Genomic DNA, 15958 nt, shown 5'->3' on the forward strand with positions numbered 1-15958 from the left:
CTCACTTTATCTTCAAAAGTTTTTCTCTTTATTCGCCACACATAAAATGTTCGGTGACGCGCGTTTTGGCTCTGCTGCGAGCCTTTCTCAAACCAATGGCATATAACAGAGTCAAACAATATACGTGATTTAAATAGACCGCCACAGCGGAAATGACATCATGTAGTCATGGTAATTTAGACAAACAAAATGGAGTGAAAAGAAAAAAAGAGAGCAAAGGGGGAGGGAACAAAAGGAAAGAAAGGGAAAAACAAAGTAACAATTTAAATAATCAGATACACGTGAGAAGCAGCCCAATCGCAACAACATCAATGAAAATGGTAGCAATTATAGATTCTTATGAAATTCTCTAGATAATCGTAGTAGCTTGCAATTCAGATGATGCGGTTGGGGAGTTCCTCACGTTTTCTGTAAAAATACAAGAAAACAAAGTATAAGCTTAACATACACTTAAAAAGAACAAACATCTACAGGAAGCTATGGAGATCATACTCCCGGTTTAACCCCATGGGTTCCAGTGTCTGAATCCAATAGGATTCACGCTTCTTTAACATTTTTAAACGATTACCGCCTCTTCAGTCTTTTTCAGCGCGAGCACCTGTATAACTTCTATGCAACATGGCTTCATTTTCCTATACGGAAGAGCGGGCACGGGAGATCGTGTCCAATGTGACTGCCAATGTGGACTTTCTCAAAATACCTCCCACGGAGTATCGAGGGAGAGAACTTGAAAAGGAGGTGAGGAGATTAACCTCCTGGGAACTACATGTATCTACACTCGCTGAATATTGCCGCTTGCACCGTATCCCACGTGGATTGCGAGTCCATTTGAGACCTACGTTTTTTTGTGACAACATTGATTATTGTACTAACTTCTCAAATATAGTAAACAAGTGCTCCATGGATTTGATGGTATTAACCATCGAATACCTGACGGAAGCTATCATGACTAGCAGGCAGAAAATCGCCACTATTGAGACGCAACTGAAGGACGCTTTACCAGCGGAGGAATTGATTACTTTAAAATCTAAAGTGGAAAAAATTGGCGCTGACCTTAAACGGGACATTGAAAGTACTAAACGCCAGAAATTTATCAGAGATTCTGAGGACTATCAGAATAAACGTGTATATAAATGGCAAGATCTGTCTGGCACGGCTATACCTTTATTCACCAGGCAGCAACGTCGGGGAACCTCGATGTCATCCGGATCGGGAAGTGATTCCACCATTGGACCTCCGCGTGCGCCTTTTTTAGGCAGAAGGAGACAAAGACCTCAACAAAGAAAAACACCAGACGAGCAGGACGCCATTATCGGAGGCATCGACGCACCACGGATAACACGCTCTCAGGTAGAGATGACACTTTAATTTTCAATATTTCCTCTAAAAGTCTGAGTCCTCTTCAGTTGCAGGTACTGGAGAAGGGACTATCATTTTGTCCTACTAGTCCGCTCGACAGTTTTGAGTTTGACATGGACTGTCAGCGCTTTTTTAGGAATCTCCGACTTAAGGCACATTTCTCAGGCTTGCAATCTACCAGTGTTGAAAAATGCGCAGGTACAGCAACGACCGGTGACACCTGTTTATCATTGAAGGACTTTGGACTGAGAACTAAGAGTCATTTTTAACCACCAAAATGCTATCATCCTGTTGAAACATTTATTTTATTGGTCCAACGTGACATGTCAAAATCTTTGCAGGAAATACGGCAGAGTGGATTCCATGTAAACCACAACTTGTCGCGTCTTGAAAAGCAGGCTATCGATAACCTATTGGGGGACGATAGCCTGATTTTCAAGCCTGCTGACAAGGGGGGTGCTCTTGTCCTGATGGACAAGGAGTATTATGTTAATGAGATTCTGGGCCAGCTGGCCAATACCGATGTATATCGTCCACTGGATGGCGATCCGGTATACATTATTAAAAAGAAATTGTGTACTTTGGTTGATATATTTATTTCACAGCAGATTATTGACCCCAAATTGGGGGAATATCTGATTAATCATCATCCTGTAACACCGGTGTTCTATACACTGCCCAAAGTGCACAAATCTTTGTCTCAGCCACCGGGTCGGCCTATTGTGGCCTTGACTGACTATTTTGTCTCCACCAGCTATTTTACTTGAAAAGGTTATGACACCCCTGACTAAAAATATGACATCTTTCCTGCTTGATACGAATCAATTTTTGCGTGAGGTTGGGACCCTGGTGTTACAGGATGATGATTTATTAGTAACCTTTGATGTTTGTTCTCTGTACACTTCTATTGTTCACTGGAAGGGTATACGGGCTGTAGAGTGGCTTCTATCCTTCTCCTCTCACAGTGAAGGTGCTAAAGAATTTTTCCTGAAGCTTCTTGAAATTATTTTAACTGAAAATTATTTTTTATTTCAGGACACCTACTACCAGCAGTGCTGTGGGACCGCGATGGGCTCGAATGCCGCACCGCCATATGCAAATTCATACATGTCATGGTTTGAAGACAAACATATTTACAGCAATGATGTTTAAAATCCATTGTATTTTTTGGCGAAGATTCGTCGATGACGTGTTTTGTGTATGGCGGGGCGGCATTCGATCCCTTCGTGCCTTTTCAGATTTTTTAATTCGATTTGGCCCGAGCTGCAGTTTACTCTGCATTATAGTGATCATGAGATTAATTTTTTGGACACCCTGGTCATTAAGGGTGCAGGTGGGTCAATTGTGACTGATCTGTATATTAAAAATACCGACAAAAATTCTCTTCTCCATTTCTCAAGCTATCATCCTCCCACAGTAAAAAAAGCATTACCCCATTCCCAATTTCAAAGGGTACGTAGGATTGTTTCCAATACTGAAGTGAAAGAAAAAAACGTCTTGATGAAATGTCTATGAGATTTGAGAATAGAGGGTATCCCACAGCACTGCTGGATAGTGAGAGAGGTAGGGTCACCTCCTTGACCCCTAAACAGGAGTCCAGGGGGTCACGTATACCATTTGTTACCAAGTTCCATCCATGGGTTAACAGGTGTCGCTTTATTTTTTCTAAGCATTGGAACATTTTGTCCAGAGCTTATCCCTCTATTGAGGAGTTTAAAAATCCTCCATTATTGTGTTATAAACGTAATAAAAACATTCGCGATATGGTAGTGAGGGCAGATGTGGGCAGTGCTCAAACTGAGAAGCGTCAGAAGACTCTATCTACTCCTAGAAAGGGCACATTCCCTTGCCTAGGGTGTATACACTGTTCAAGTGTAATTAAAGGGGAATATTTTACGCATCCCCATACAGGCAAGCGCTTTCCAGTTCGAGGCCTTTTTACATGTAATAGCAGTTTTATCATATATCTACTCAAGTGCCCTTGTGGATTGTTATATATAGGTGAAACATCCATGCGAATGAAGGACCGCTTCACCAAGCACAAGTCCACTATTAGAAAAAACAATTTACTCCTACCGGTCCCTTACCATTTTGATCGCTGTAAGCATAATATTGCGCAATTGCGCTTTCAAATTATTGAGCAGGTACAACAACCTCGAAGAGGCGGTAATCGTTTAAAAATGTTAAAGAAGCGTGAATCCTATTGGATTCATACACTTCAGACACTGGAACCCATGGGGTTAAACCGGGAGTATGATCTCCATAGCTTCCTGTAGATGTTTGTTCTTTTAAGTGTATGTTAAGCTTATACTTTGTTTTCTTGTATTTTTACAGAAAACGTGAGGAACTCCCCAACCGCATCATCTGAATTGCAAGCTACTACGATTATCTAGAGAATTTCATAAGAATCTATAATTGCTACCATTTTCATTGATGTTGTTGCGATTGGGCTGCTTCTCACGTGTATCTGATTATTTAAATTGTTACTTTGTTTTTCCCTTTCTTTCCTTTTGTTCCCTCCCCCTTTGCTCTCTTTTTTTCTTTTCACTCCATTTTGTTTGTCTAAATTACCATGACTACATGATGTCATTTCCGCTGTGGCGGTCTATTTAAATCACGTATATTGTTTGACTCTGTTATATGCCATTGGTTTGAGAAAGGCTCGCAGCAGAGCCGAAACGCGCGTCACCGAACATTTTATGTGTGGCGAATAAAGAGAAAAACTTTTGAAGATAAAGTGAGTGCCGGTCTTTTTCTTCACTTGTACCTGGACTTCGGCCCTGGACTCGTGCACCACGCCTACAAACGGAGTGCCGGCTGACCCTTGTTGAAATCTTATAGATGTAGTCCCCTCCTCTCCAGTGTTGATTAATCCTCTCCAGTCCTACAAACATTAGGTTCCCTGGATGGCTATTATGTGTGTCTTTGTAATGTTTTGACAATGAGTGCTTCTCATACCCTTTTTTAATGTTCGAGATGTGTTCTCTAATTCTTGTTTTTAAGGGACGTTTTGTGCGTCCTATGTATTGACGATTACAGGGGCATTGAATCAAATAAATGACCCCTGTCGTATTACAAGAAATACAATCTTCAATCTTCCATTTATATTTATTCTGAGTAGAACAGATCTCTAGGGTTTTCCGTGGCAAATTATTAGATTTACAGCCTATGCACTTTCCACATTTGTAGAAACCCTTCATCTTCATAAAAGAACCTAACGTATTGTCTTTTTGTATTTTATTCGGGGCTGATGGAGCTACTTTTAAACCCAAATTGGGGGCTTTAGTAAAAGTGATTTTAGGTGTATGTGGTAGGAGGTGGCCTATTGTTTTATCACTCAATAAGTATGGCCAACTGGACCTAATCATTTTTTGAATCCTTTTATAATTATTATTAAAAGGGAGTACCAATCTGATATCCAGAAAAGATGAATCATCTATCTGCAGTTTTTGTTTCTCTTTAAAAAATTCCTGTCTCTCCAATTGTCTTACATTGATTAGAGCCTGTTCAATTGTTCCTACGATACTGTTTGTCTTCAAAATAGGATTTCATTTTGATGGCCTCTTCCTCAAATTTCGCATCATCCGTGCAATTATGTCTGATACGTCTAAACTGTCCGGTGGGTACGTTGATCAACCACCTCGGGAGATGACAGCTTGAAAAAGGAATAAATTTATTGGTAGCTGTAGGTTTTTGAAAGGTACTACATTTATATCTCCCATCTGATACTTCAATTAATAAGTCTAAGTACTCCGTCTTATTTAGAATATTTGAGGTAAAAATAAGGCCTTTGTCATTTATATTCAAACTCTTCAAAAATTCTTCCAATTTGGTTATGTCTTCTTTCCAAATAAAAATATCATCAATGGCGTCTAATCCTTGTTGGTGATCAATCACCGTATACAAGGACTGTATATCCAATGTACCCATTATCCAGCTAGGCCCCACCCTCATTTGCTCCAAAATCTCTATAACATGAGTGGTGTCCTTCACATAGGATCGAGACTTCTTCACCAATAGTTGAAGGCGAGTGTCAATATACTTTGACAAATTTGAGGTAATGGAGCCTATGCCGGATACTATCAGCCGTCCGGGGGGGGGGGGGGGTTTCTACATTTTTGTGGATTTTGGGCAGACAGTAGAAGGCGGGTAGCCTTCCCTGTGTGCCCAATATAAAATCTGCTTCTCGTTGGAGAAGGACCTGATCTTTTAGTCCTTTTTCACACAATTCTCCCAATTCTCATTTGAATTGCGTCAATGGATCCTTCGTCAGCTTCAGATAGGTATTAATATCCGTTAGCTGTCTCCAACATTCAGCATTATATTTCCCAGTGTCTAATACCACTATCGCCCCCCCCTTATCTGCTGGACGTATAGTGATAGATTTATTTTTCTGTAATTCTCTAATCGCTGAAATTTCCCTTGTAGTCAAGTTATTATTACTGGCCCTATTCCTCATCTTTCTTAAAGGGAGTCTGTCAGCAGATTTACCCCTTTTTAACAGTTGCCATTATGCTGTAGCCGCAAAACAGACGATTAACACGGTACCTTTATACGCTTTGGTGGACTTTTAAATCTGCAAAAAACGAACTTTGATGAGGGCTCGCAAGTGCCCAGGGCGGAGTCCACCGTGTTGGAGCCCAGGCAGCTCTGCCTCTTCGGCTCTTATCCCCGCCCAGCCTCCTCCTCTGCTCGCCTATCTGTTGTCTCTCCCCCTCAGCGAGATCCCGCGCCGACGCGATGACTTCCTTGGCCGGGGCATGCGCATAAGCTACTGCGATGCCGTGTCAGCAATGGGCATGGCAGTGCGCATGCCCCGGCCAAGGAAGTTATCGCGTCGGCGCGGGATCTCGCTGAGGGGGAAAGACAACAGATAGGCGAGCAGAGGAGGAGGCTGGGCGGGGATAAGAGCCGAAGAGGCAGAGCTGCCTGGGCTCCAACACGGTGGACTCCGCCCTGGGCACTTGCGAGCCCTCATCAAAGTTCGTTTTTTGCAGATTTAAAAGTCCACCAAAGCGTATAAAGGTACCGTGTTAATCGTCTGTTTTGCGGCTACAGCATAATGGCAACTGTTAAAAAGGGGTAAATCTGCTGACAGACTCCCTTTAAGTCTCCCTCCACACATTTTTGGAAGGTGCCCATTTCTCTACTGATTTCATTGAGTGGGTACATTTTTGATTTGTTCCTAAGAGTAGTGCACTGGAACAAATTGGTCGGCTGACTCTTTGCAGTTTCTAATGGGTTTTTAATAAAATGTTTCTTCAGGCAGAGCTTTCTGATGAATTTCTGTATCCCTATATATGTAGAGAATTTGTCTATTTGGACAGTGGGGCATATTTTAAACCCTTACTCAATAGAGAAACTTGTGGTTCTGTGAGTGTAGCTGAGCTGAGATTTGAAATAACATTCTTATTTAACCTCCTCACGACCGCCGTACGCAGGATTGCGTCTTCGCGGCGGTCGTGCTGTTCTGGGTGGACGCGCCGGTGCGTCCTCTCGCGAGACGCGAGATTTCCGGGTATGCCGGCCCGCGCATGCGCATCGCGGGCCGGCAAAATTCAAAGAAGAAGTTCGTCATGAACCTGCCGGCCACGATCATTGGCTGGCAGGTTGTTGATTTTCAAAAAAACCAATCAGAAGCCACATAACCCATCATATTAGTAAATATGATGGGGTTATATGGCTGCTGTGCTCCTCTGCTCCTTCTTTTGGTCGGTTGGTTCCAGGAGAGGAGCAGAGGAGCACATCATTACTGTGAGTACCCACTACACTACACTTAGCCCCCAGATCACCTCCCAGCACCCAATTAACCCTTTGATCACCCCTTCTTGCCCCTGTCAATCACTAGTGAAAAGGAAAAAAAGTGATCAGTGCAAACTGTCACTTTTTTTTTTTTCACTGGTATTGACCGTTAGGTTTTAGGTATAGTTTAGGTCCCTTGGTTAGGTAGTTAGCGATCAGTTAGCGCCCAGCCCACCGCACCGCAGTCCATTATTCGCTGATTAGCGTATCGCTAATCAGCATTTGTACTTTTATAGTATCTGAAAGTGATCAAAACTGATCACGGTCAGATCTATAATAGTACTAATGTCACTTTAGTTCGCCCTCCACCCAAAACGCAGTGTTTGCCCGATCAGGCCTGATCGGTCGCCCACACGTGCGTTCGCCCACGCCCGCCCCACCGTAGTGACAAAAAATTATTATTTTTTTGATCACTGCACATTCACTTTACACGCACTGCGGCGATAAAAAAATCAGTTTTGATATTTTTTATCAACAGCAGCGGCCTCCGGTACTTCGCTAGCCTCCCCTTTGTAAGACAGGCTTGCTTTTTTTTTCTTGGGTAGTCTCAGGGAATACCCCTAAATTAAGTTGCCCACATGTCTAACAGGGGGTATTCTTCTGAAGAGGCCTACAGGCTTCTGACCCAGTCGGATGAGGAGTGGGAACCCTCATCTGATGAATCCAGCGGGTCAGAATACGAACCTGTAGAAAGCAGTGGCTCTCTGACCCAAAGTTCGGACGAGGAGGTTGAGGTCCCTGATAGCAGCAGGCGTACCCGGCCCCGTGTCGCTAGACCGCAGGTTGCGCAGGATCCGCTTCAAGAGCAGCAGAGTGGGGCTGGTGCTGTCGGATTACGTGGTGAGGCATACACCAGCAGCCCAGCCCTTCCTGGACCTAGTACCAGCACTGCCGTACAACCTGGTGAAGTAGCGAGCACCAGAAGGGCAGTTGAAGCTGGTACGGTGGCACGAGCAGTAGTGACCCCGTCGCATCCACCGCAAAGACGTGCCCGTAGAGCCCCTAGAATCCCTGAGGTGCTGGCAAACCCTGATTGGCAGTCCCCAACTTCAGCCGCACCTGTAGTTTTCCCTTTCACTGCCCAGTCTGGAGTTCGGGTTGAGACAGCTCAGATCGGTTCGGCCCTGGGATTTTTTGAGCTGTTCTTGACTGCGGAGCTTTTAGACTTAGTTGTGGCCGAAACAAACAGATATGCCACACAATTTATAACCACTAACCCGGGAAGCTCTTATGCCCAGTCTTTCCGGTGGAAACCAGTCCAAGTTTCCGAAATTAAAACTTTTCTGGGCCTCCTCCTCAACATGGGCCTAACAAAAAAGCATGAATTGCGGTCATATTGGTCCACGAACCCAATTCATCACATGCCCATGTTCTCTGCTGCTATGTCCAGGACACGATTTGAGACCATCCTACGTTTCCTGCACTTTAGTGATAACAGCACCTCCCGTCCCAGAGGCCACCCTGCTTTTGACCGGCTCCACAAAATTCGGCCCCTTATAGACCAGTTCAACCTGAAATTTGCAGATATTTATACCCCAGAGCAAAACATCTGCATAGACGAGTCCCTAATACATTTTACCGGGCGCCTTGGCTTCAAACAATACATCCCAAGCAAGCGCGCCCGGTATGGGGTCAAATTGTATAAGCTCTGTGAAAGGGCCACAGGCTATACCCACAAATTTCGGGTCTATGAGGGAAAAGATCAGACCCTGGAGCCGGTCGGTTGCCCTGACTACCTGGGGAGCAGTGGGAAGACAGTTTGGGACTTGGTGTAACCCTTATTCGGCAAGGGGTACCATCTTTATGTGGACAATTTTTACACAAGTGTGGCCCTCTTTAGGCATTTGTTTCTAGAACGGATTGGCGCCTGTGGTACTGCGCGAACTAGTCGCGCGGGCTTCCCCCAACGGCTCGTTACCACCCGTCTTGCAAGGGGGCAGAGGGCCGCACTGTGTAACGAAGAACTGCTCGCGGTGAAATGGAGAGACAAGCGTGACGTTTAAATGCTCTCCTCCATTCACGCAGACACGACAATCCAAATTGAGCGAGCAACCCGTGTCATTGAAAAGCCCCTCTCAGTCCACGACTATAACCTCCACATGGGAGGGGTCGACTTCAATGACCAGATGTTGGCTCCATATTTAGTTTCCCGACGCACCAGACGCTGGTATAAGAAGGTGTCTGTATATTTAATTTAATTGGCTCTGTACAATAGTTTTGTTCTCTACAGTAAGGCTGGGAGAACTGGATCCTTCCTCAAAATTTCAGGAAGAGATCATCGCGAACCTCCTGTATCCAGGAGGTTCCGTGGCCCCATCCACCAGTGTAGTTAGCCGTCTACACGAGCGATACTTCCCCAGTGTCGTTGCTGGTACCTCAAACCGACCGCCACCCCGAAAAAAATGTCGTGTCTGTAGCAGGAGTGGAATAAGGCATGACACCCGCTATTTCTGTCCTGACTGTCCGGACCACCCTGCCCTATGCTTTGGAGAGTGTTTCCGGAAGTACCACTCACAGGTACACTATTAGCATAGGGATCATCTCACCAGGATAGGCACACAGGGCTATTAGGGCCCATTCACTCACAGCTGCTGCAAACGTCTCCTTTCACATGGGACAAAGTGCATAACGCACTTCGCCACATCTTTGGGCGATTTGCGCTTTGCACATTGACCCATGGGGAAGGAGAGGTTTGTTCTATAAAGGTAAAAAAAAAAAAAAAAAAAAAAACAGGTAAGCAAACAGGTTAATGTTTAGTTCAAAAAGTTAAAGTTACATGTTCTGTTCCAAAGTTAATAAAATTATTGCGTTGTGGCCTGGTTTTTTCTTTTTTTTTTTTTGTCTTTTTACCTTCCAGGTGGACCAACCGATCTACTAGCTGCAGCACCGATGTGCATTCTGACAGAAGCATTGCGCTGCTGTCAGATTACACGCAAGTCGGTGTATGCGGCGCTGCAAGACGGGATTTTCTCCTCTGCAGTGACAGATACGTTTGCCGAGGCATACGAGCTGAGGAGGAGGCGGCGTTCCTATGCTTTGGCAAACACTTTGTATATATATTAAAAAAGAAAAAAAAAAAAAAAAAAGAAAAAAAATCCCGGCAATGATTTATTCATCCACATCGATTGATGCGAATGGAGAAATCTGGTTTGCCAGGGCATACGAGCTAAGTGGGTATGGATGTAGGGCGGAGCTCCTATGTCCTGGCAGACGCCTTTCCCCTCCATTTTTTTTTTTTGGCAGAGATTTTTTCATCCACATTGATCAATGCGAATGAAGAAATCTGTGCCGTTCATTTTTTTCTTTCAGCCCAGAGGCTGAACGGAAAAAAAAATCTCATTACCTGTATGCTCAATATAAGGAGAATAGCAGAAACTCCTAATGCTGGCCATACATGTAATGATTGCGGAGACCCTCAAATGCCAGGGCAGTACAAACACCCCACAACTGACCCCATTTTGGAAATAAGACACCCCAAGGTATTTGCTGAGGGGCATATTGAGTCCATGAAAGATTTAAATTTTTGTCCTAAGTTAGCGGAAAGTGAGACTTTGTGAGAAAAAACAAAAAAAAAATCAATTTCCACTAACTTATGCGAAAAATTTTTTTTTGCTATGAACTTGCCAGGCCCCTCATTGGATACCTTGGGGTGTCTTCTTTCCAAAGTGGGGTCACATGTGGGGTATTTATACTGCCCTGGCTTTTTAGGGGCCCTAAAGCGTGAGAATGTGGGCACCTTTGCGCATCTAGGCTCCAAAAAAGTGTCACACATCTGGTATCGCCGTACTCAGGAGAAGTTGGGGAATGTGTTTTGGGGTGTCATTTTACATATACCCATGCTGGGTGAGAGAAATATCTTGGTCAAATGCCAACTTTGTATAAAAAAATGGGAAAAGTTGTCTTTTGCCAAGATATTTCTCTCACCCAGCATGGGTATATGTAAAATGACACCCCAAAACACATTCCCCAACTTCTCCTGAGTACAGCGATACCAGATGTGTGACACTTTTTTGATGCCAAGGTGGGCAAAGGGGCACATATTCCAAAGTGCACCTTTCGGATTTCACCGGTCAGTTTTTACACATTTTGATTGCAAAGTTCTTCTCACACATTAGGGCCCCTAAATTGCCAGGGCAGTATAACTACCCCACAAGTGACCCCATTTTGGAAAGAAGACACCCCAAGGTATTCTGTGAGGGGCATTGTGAGTTCCTAGAATTTTTTATTTTTTGTCACAAGTTAGCGGAATATGAGACTTTGTAAGAAAAAATAAAAAATAAAAAAATCATCATCATTTTCCGCTAACTTGTGACAAAAAATAAAAAGTTCTATGAACTTACTATGCCCATCAGCGAATACCTTAGGGTGTCTACTTTCCGAAATTGGGTCATTTGTGGGGTTTTTCTACTGTCTGGGCATTGTAGAATCTCAGGAAACATGACAGGTGCTCAGAAAATCAGAGCTGTTTCAAAAAGCGGAAATTCACATTTTTGTACCATAGTTTGTAAACGCTATAACTTTTACCCAAACCATTTTTTTTTTCCAAACATTTTTTTTTATCAAAGACATGTAGAACAATAAATTTGGCGAAAAATTTATATATGGATGTCGTTTTTTTTGCAAAATTTTACATCTGAAAGTGAAAAATGTCATTTTTTTGCAAAAAAATCGTTACATTTTGATTAATAACAAAAAAAGTAAAAATGTCAGCAGCAATAAAATACCACCAAATGAAAGCTCCATTAGTGAGAAGAAAAGGAGGTAAAATTCATTTGGGTGGTAAGTTGCATGACCGAGCGATAAACGGTGAAAGGAGTGTAGTGCCGAAGTGTAAAAAGTGCTCTGGTCATGAAGGGGGTTTCACCTAGCAGGGCTGAAGTGGTTAATGTTAATGATGTTTCCTGTATCTCATTTCTCTTTCTTTTGCTCCTTGTAGTTTTACCTCTTCTGACGTTTTGTGATATTGGGATCTGCTGTTGTGCATTTGTTCCTCGTTCGATCTCCCATAATGCTTCCGAGGAGGAGGGATTTTTGTGTCTCAGGTTGTAATGGTGGGTGGGCGATTGTCGACGGTGATAACGCGGTGATTCTTCCCTGTGTCTCATCCGAGTTTTGTGATGTGCAGGAGTATGATCTAAAAAATGATGTTCTGACAGTAGGTCATACCTATTACTCGTTGGTATTGTATGATGTATCTCCCTATTGTCAGCCTGTCTATTCATCACTGTGTCTTCACTCCTATAAACCTATGTATTAGATATATCAGATTTACCTGCACCCTCTCTTTGTTTAATTTCCTGAGTACCTATATGTTTCTTAGTTTTCTTATTTATTATATCTGCCTCTGTTTTATCTAATCCTTTGCAGATTCTATCCTGCCACATCGTGTATTCGTCATTTTTGGGGGTTTTCTCTAGTTGCTCCTTAAGTTTATCTATCTTCTTATTTAATTCTTCTTATTTAATTCTTGTTAATTCTTGGGACAATTGTGTGAAAAAGGACTAAAAGATCAGGTCCTTCTCCAACGAGAAGCGGATTTTATATTGGGCACACAGGGAAGGCTACCCGCCTTCTACTGTCTGCCCAAAATCCACAAAAATGTAGAAACCCCCCCGGACGGCCGATAGTATCCGGCATAGGCTCCATTACCTCAAATTTGTCAAAGTATATTGACACTCACCTTCAACTATTGGTGAAGAAGTCTCGATCCTATGTGAAGGACACCACTCATATTATAGAGATTTTGGAGCAAATGAGGGTGGAGCCTAGCTGGATAATGGGTACATTGGATATACAGTCCTTGTATACGGTGATCGATCACCAACAAGGATTAGACGCCATATATAGGCAATTGACTATAGATGCAGTTCTACAAAATACTCAGATTGATTTTATAGTGGAGGCTATTAAATACATTTTGCAGCACAATTATTTTTATTTTGAGGGAGATTACTATCTGCAGCAACAGGGCACCGCCATGGGGACTAGGTTCGCCCCCAGTTATGCCAATCTATTTTTGGCAGATTGGGAGATGACCACCATAGATCCCATACTGGGGGGGGGGGGGGGGGGGGACCTGGTCCTATGGCAGCGCTATATTGATGATATTTTTATTTGGAAAGAAGACATAACCAAATTGGAAGCATTTTTGAAGAGTTTGAATATAAATGACAAAGGCCTTATTTTTACCTCAAATATTCTAAATAAGATGGAGTACTTAGACTTATTAATTGAAGTATCAGATGGGAGATATAAATGTAGTACCTTTCAAAAACCTACAGCTACCAATAAATTTATTCCTTTTTCAAGCTGTCATCTCCCGAGGTGGTTGATCAACGTACCCACCGGACAGTTTAGACGTATCAGACGTAATTGCACGGATGATGCGAAATTTGAGGAAGAGGCCATCAAAATGAAATCCTATTTTGAAGACAAACCGTATCGTAGGAACAATTGAACAGGCTCTAATCAATGTAAGACAATAGGAGAGACAGGAATTTTTTAAAGAGAAAAAAAAACTGCAGATAGATGATTCATCTAGGTTCTTTTATGAAGATGAAGGGTTTCTACAAATGTGGAAAGTGAATAGGCTGTAAATCTAATAATTTGCCACGGAAAACCCTAGAGATCTGTTCTACTCAGAATAAATATAAATGGAAGATTGTATTTCTTGTAATACGACAGGGGTCATTTATTTGATTCAATGCCCCTTTAATCGTCAATACATAGGACGCACGAAATGTCCCTTAAAAACAAGAATTAGAGAACAGATCTCGAACATTAAAAAAGGGTATGAGAAGCACTCATTGTCAAAACATTACAAAGACACACATAATAGCCATCCAGGGAACCTAATGTTTGTAGGACTGGAGAGGATTAATCAACACTGGAGAGGAGGGGACTACATCTATAAGATGTCCAGAGCGGAATCCAGGCAAATATATGAATTCGGTTCCTTACTACCGTTCGGACTGAATTCTGACATGGAACTGTTCGGCTTCATTTAAGGCTTGGGCCCCATCCCCGGCGGCGGGTCCCAAGCTTGGCCGTACATCGGCGCTGGGACCCCCCCCCCCCCCTCTGGTTTGGGACCCCAGCCATGTCCGACCATCTCCATGCCAACTCAAAAATATTGTCGTTGATCCATCTATACTCATCAAGTTCCTTGATTTATTATTTTGCTGCATTTTAAATCATTTTAGCGTTTTAACATGATTTTTTTTATAGTATTAAGAATTGTATGCCATTTTTAATATTTCTAATGGGGTTTATTGAATGATTATATGAATTAGAATAAAAAGGACAAAAAAACGCATCCATGAATAAAAAACCACAACAAAACCGCACTAAAACGGCATCTAGGCGGAAAAGTGCTGAGGATACTCCAACTCTGGATTATGATAACCGGGACTTACATAGTACCCTAGGGACGCCTATAAAAGAGGAGGTGAGGAGTGCAGGAGTTACCACTGAGGAAGGGACTGGAATATCCCGAAACGCGTCTGGGTAAATAGACACTCCGCATATACCTCCACAAGAAGTACTCATTGCATGGCCATGCTTTAAAGATGAAATATTGAAGAACCGCTAACTTGCGACAATTGAACTGCCCTGACCATCTGAGCGAGCGTAAGAGACCGGACGGAAGTCCCGCTTGTACCATCGCGAGATTGGGCTGGATTGTCAGAGCCCGCAAGCTGTGAAGACGGAGCGGCGTCTCTAGTAGATTTCACAGCGCTTCAAAGAAATCCTGAATACATCACTATAGGAGGCAAGACCGCTGACTGCTTTTTCCAGATAGAGGTAAGCTCTCAGCTGCTATTAGAATCTGCTTACACGAACATTATTAACAGTGGAGTACCGTTCATTGCGGTTATTATACCACAGACTCGGACTGGTTTTATTCTCAACAGGTATCAAGTGAAGCACATTGCGCTCGTATGCGCAGGACTCCAAATAGTGTCCTCTTATTCAAGTATTGCACTATTTATCACGTATCAACACTATTATGCTTATGATTCTTTTTGTTATTTAGGTTGTTCAATTCACTATATTTATCACTATTGTTTATTCACTTATTGGTTTCACCACCCTATTAGGTCACTATTGGAAAACATTTTATGCTGAATGAGCCCCCCATATTATTATGCCCAGTGAATTAGTGTTTGCACACGGTCGACCGTTGTAATTTTAATCATTGCATTTTACTTAATGTGTGTTATTCTTATTATTGATGTCATTTTAAAGTAATAATTTTTACAATATTAAATCTGAGTGTTGCCATAGAATTGAGTGCTTGCTTCCTTATCTTTTATGCAAGATGTAACCAGGATCAACAGTGCAGGAGCAAGCATTAGGTCAGGGCAGGCGGCACAGGGCAGGCAGTCCGGTTCAGCAACAGGAGAGTCAAGGCAAGCAGGCATCAAACAGGTAGTGGAGCCCAGGAACACAAGGAACGGAGTCCAGGAAGAAAGCACGGGTCAGGTACAGAAGAACACAAGCAAATAAATCAGCAACCTTTGCAGGACACAAGGATCTTGACACTCAGGCATCTGGGAAGGGGGCTGAGCCACTTATATACATGCAGGAGGGCTAGGATTGGTCAGCAAGGTCACATGATCTAAACAATAAAGCACAGGAAGTGACGCGCGCCGACCCTTTAGGAAGTGCTGTAGGGAAGAAGAAGCAAGCATGCTTTGGCCAAGGCTGAAAGGAAACTGTGGAGTGGATCCCAGAACAAACAGTACCTGCAAGGACAGAGCCCAGAACTGCAGCAGTGAAAGGGGAAGCACACATA

The 15958-nt window shown here is 43.0% G+C and overlaps 1 protein-coding gene across 2 annotated transcripts in view; it reads right to left on the reverse strand.

The window, feature by feature from the left end:
- Positions 1 to 15958, reverse strand: part of ZNF830 (zinc finger protein 830) — a 265393-nt gene that overhangs the window by 61375 nt on the left and 188060 nt on the right. Inside the window, exon 10 of one of the 2 annotated variants that reach the window (XM_044293924.1) lies at positions 6 to 408. The exons of the other annotated variant lie outside the window; for it this stretch is intronic. Coding sequence (XP_044149859.1) covers positions 375 to 408 — 34 coding nt within the window. The 3' untranslated portion in view covers positions 6 to 374. Of the gene's footprint in view, positions 1 to 5; positions 409 to 15958 lie in introns of those variants that run through there. 2 annotated transcript variants of the gene reach the window in all.

This window comes from Bufo gargarizans, chromosome 5, assembly GCF_014858855.1.
Source record: "Bufo gargarizans isolate SCDJY-AF-19 chromosome 5, ASM1485885v1, whole genome shotgun sequence".
NCBI classification, from domain to species: Eukaryota; Metazoa; Chordata; class Amphibia; order Anura; family Bufonidae; genus Bufo; species Bufo gargarizans.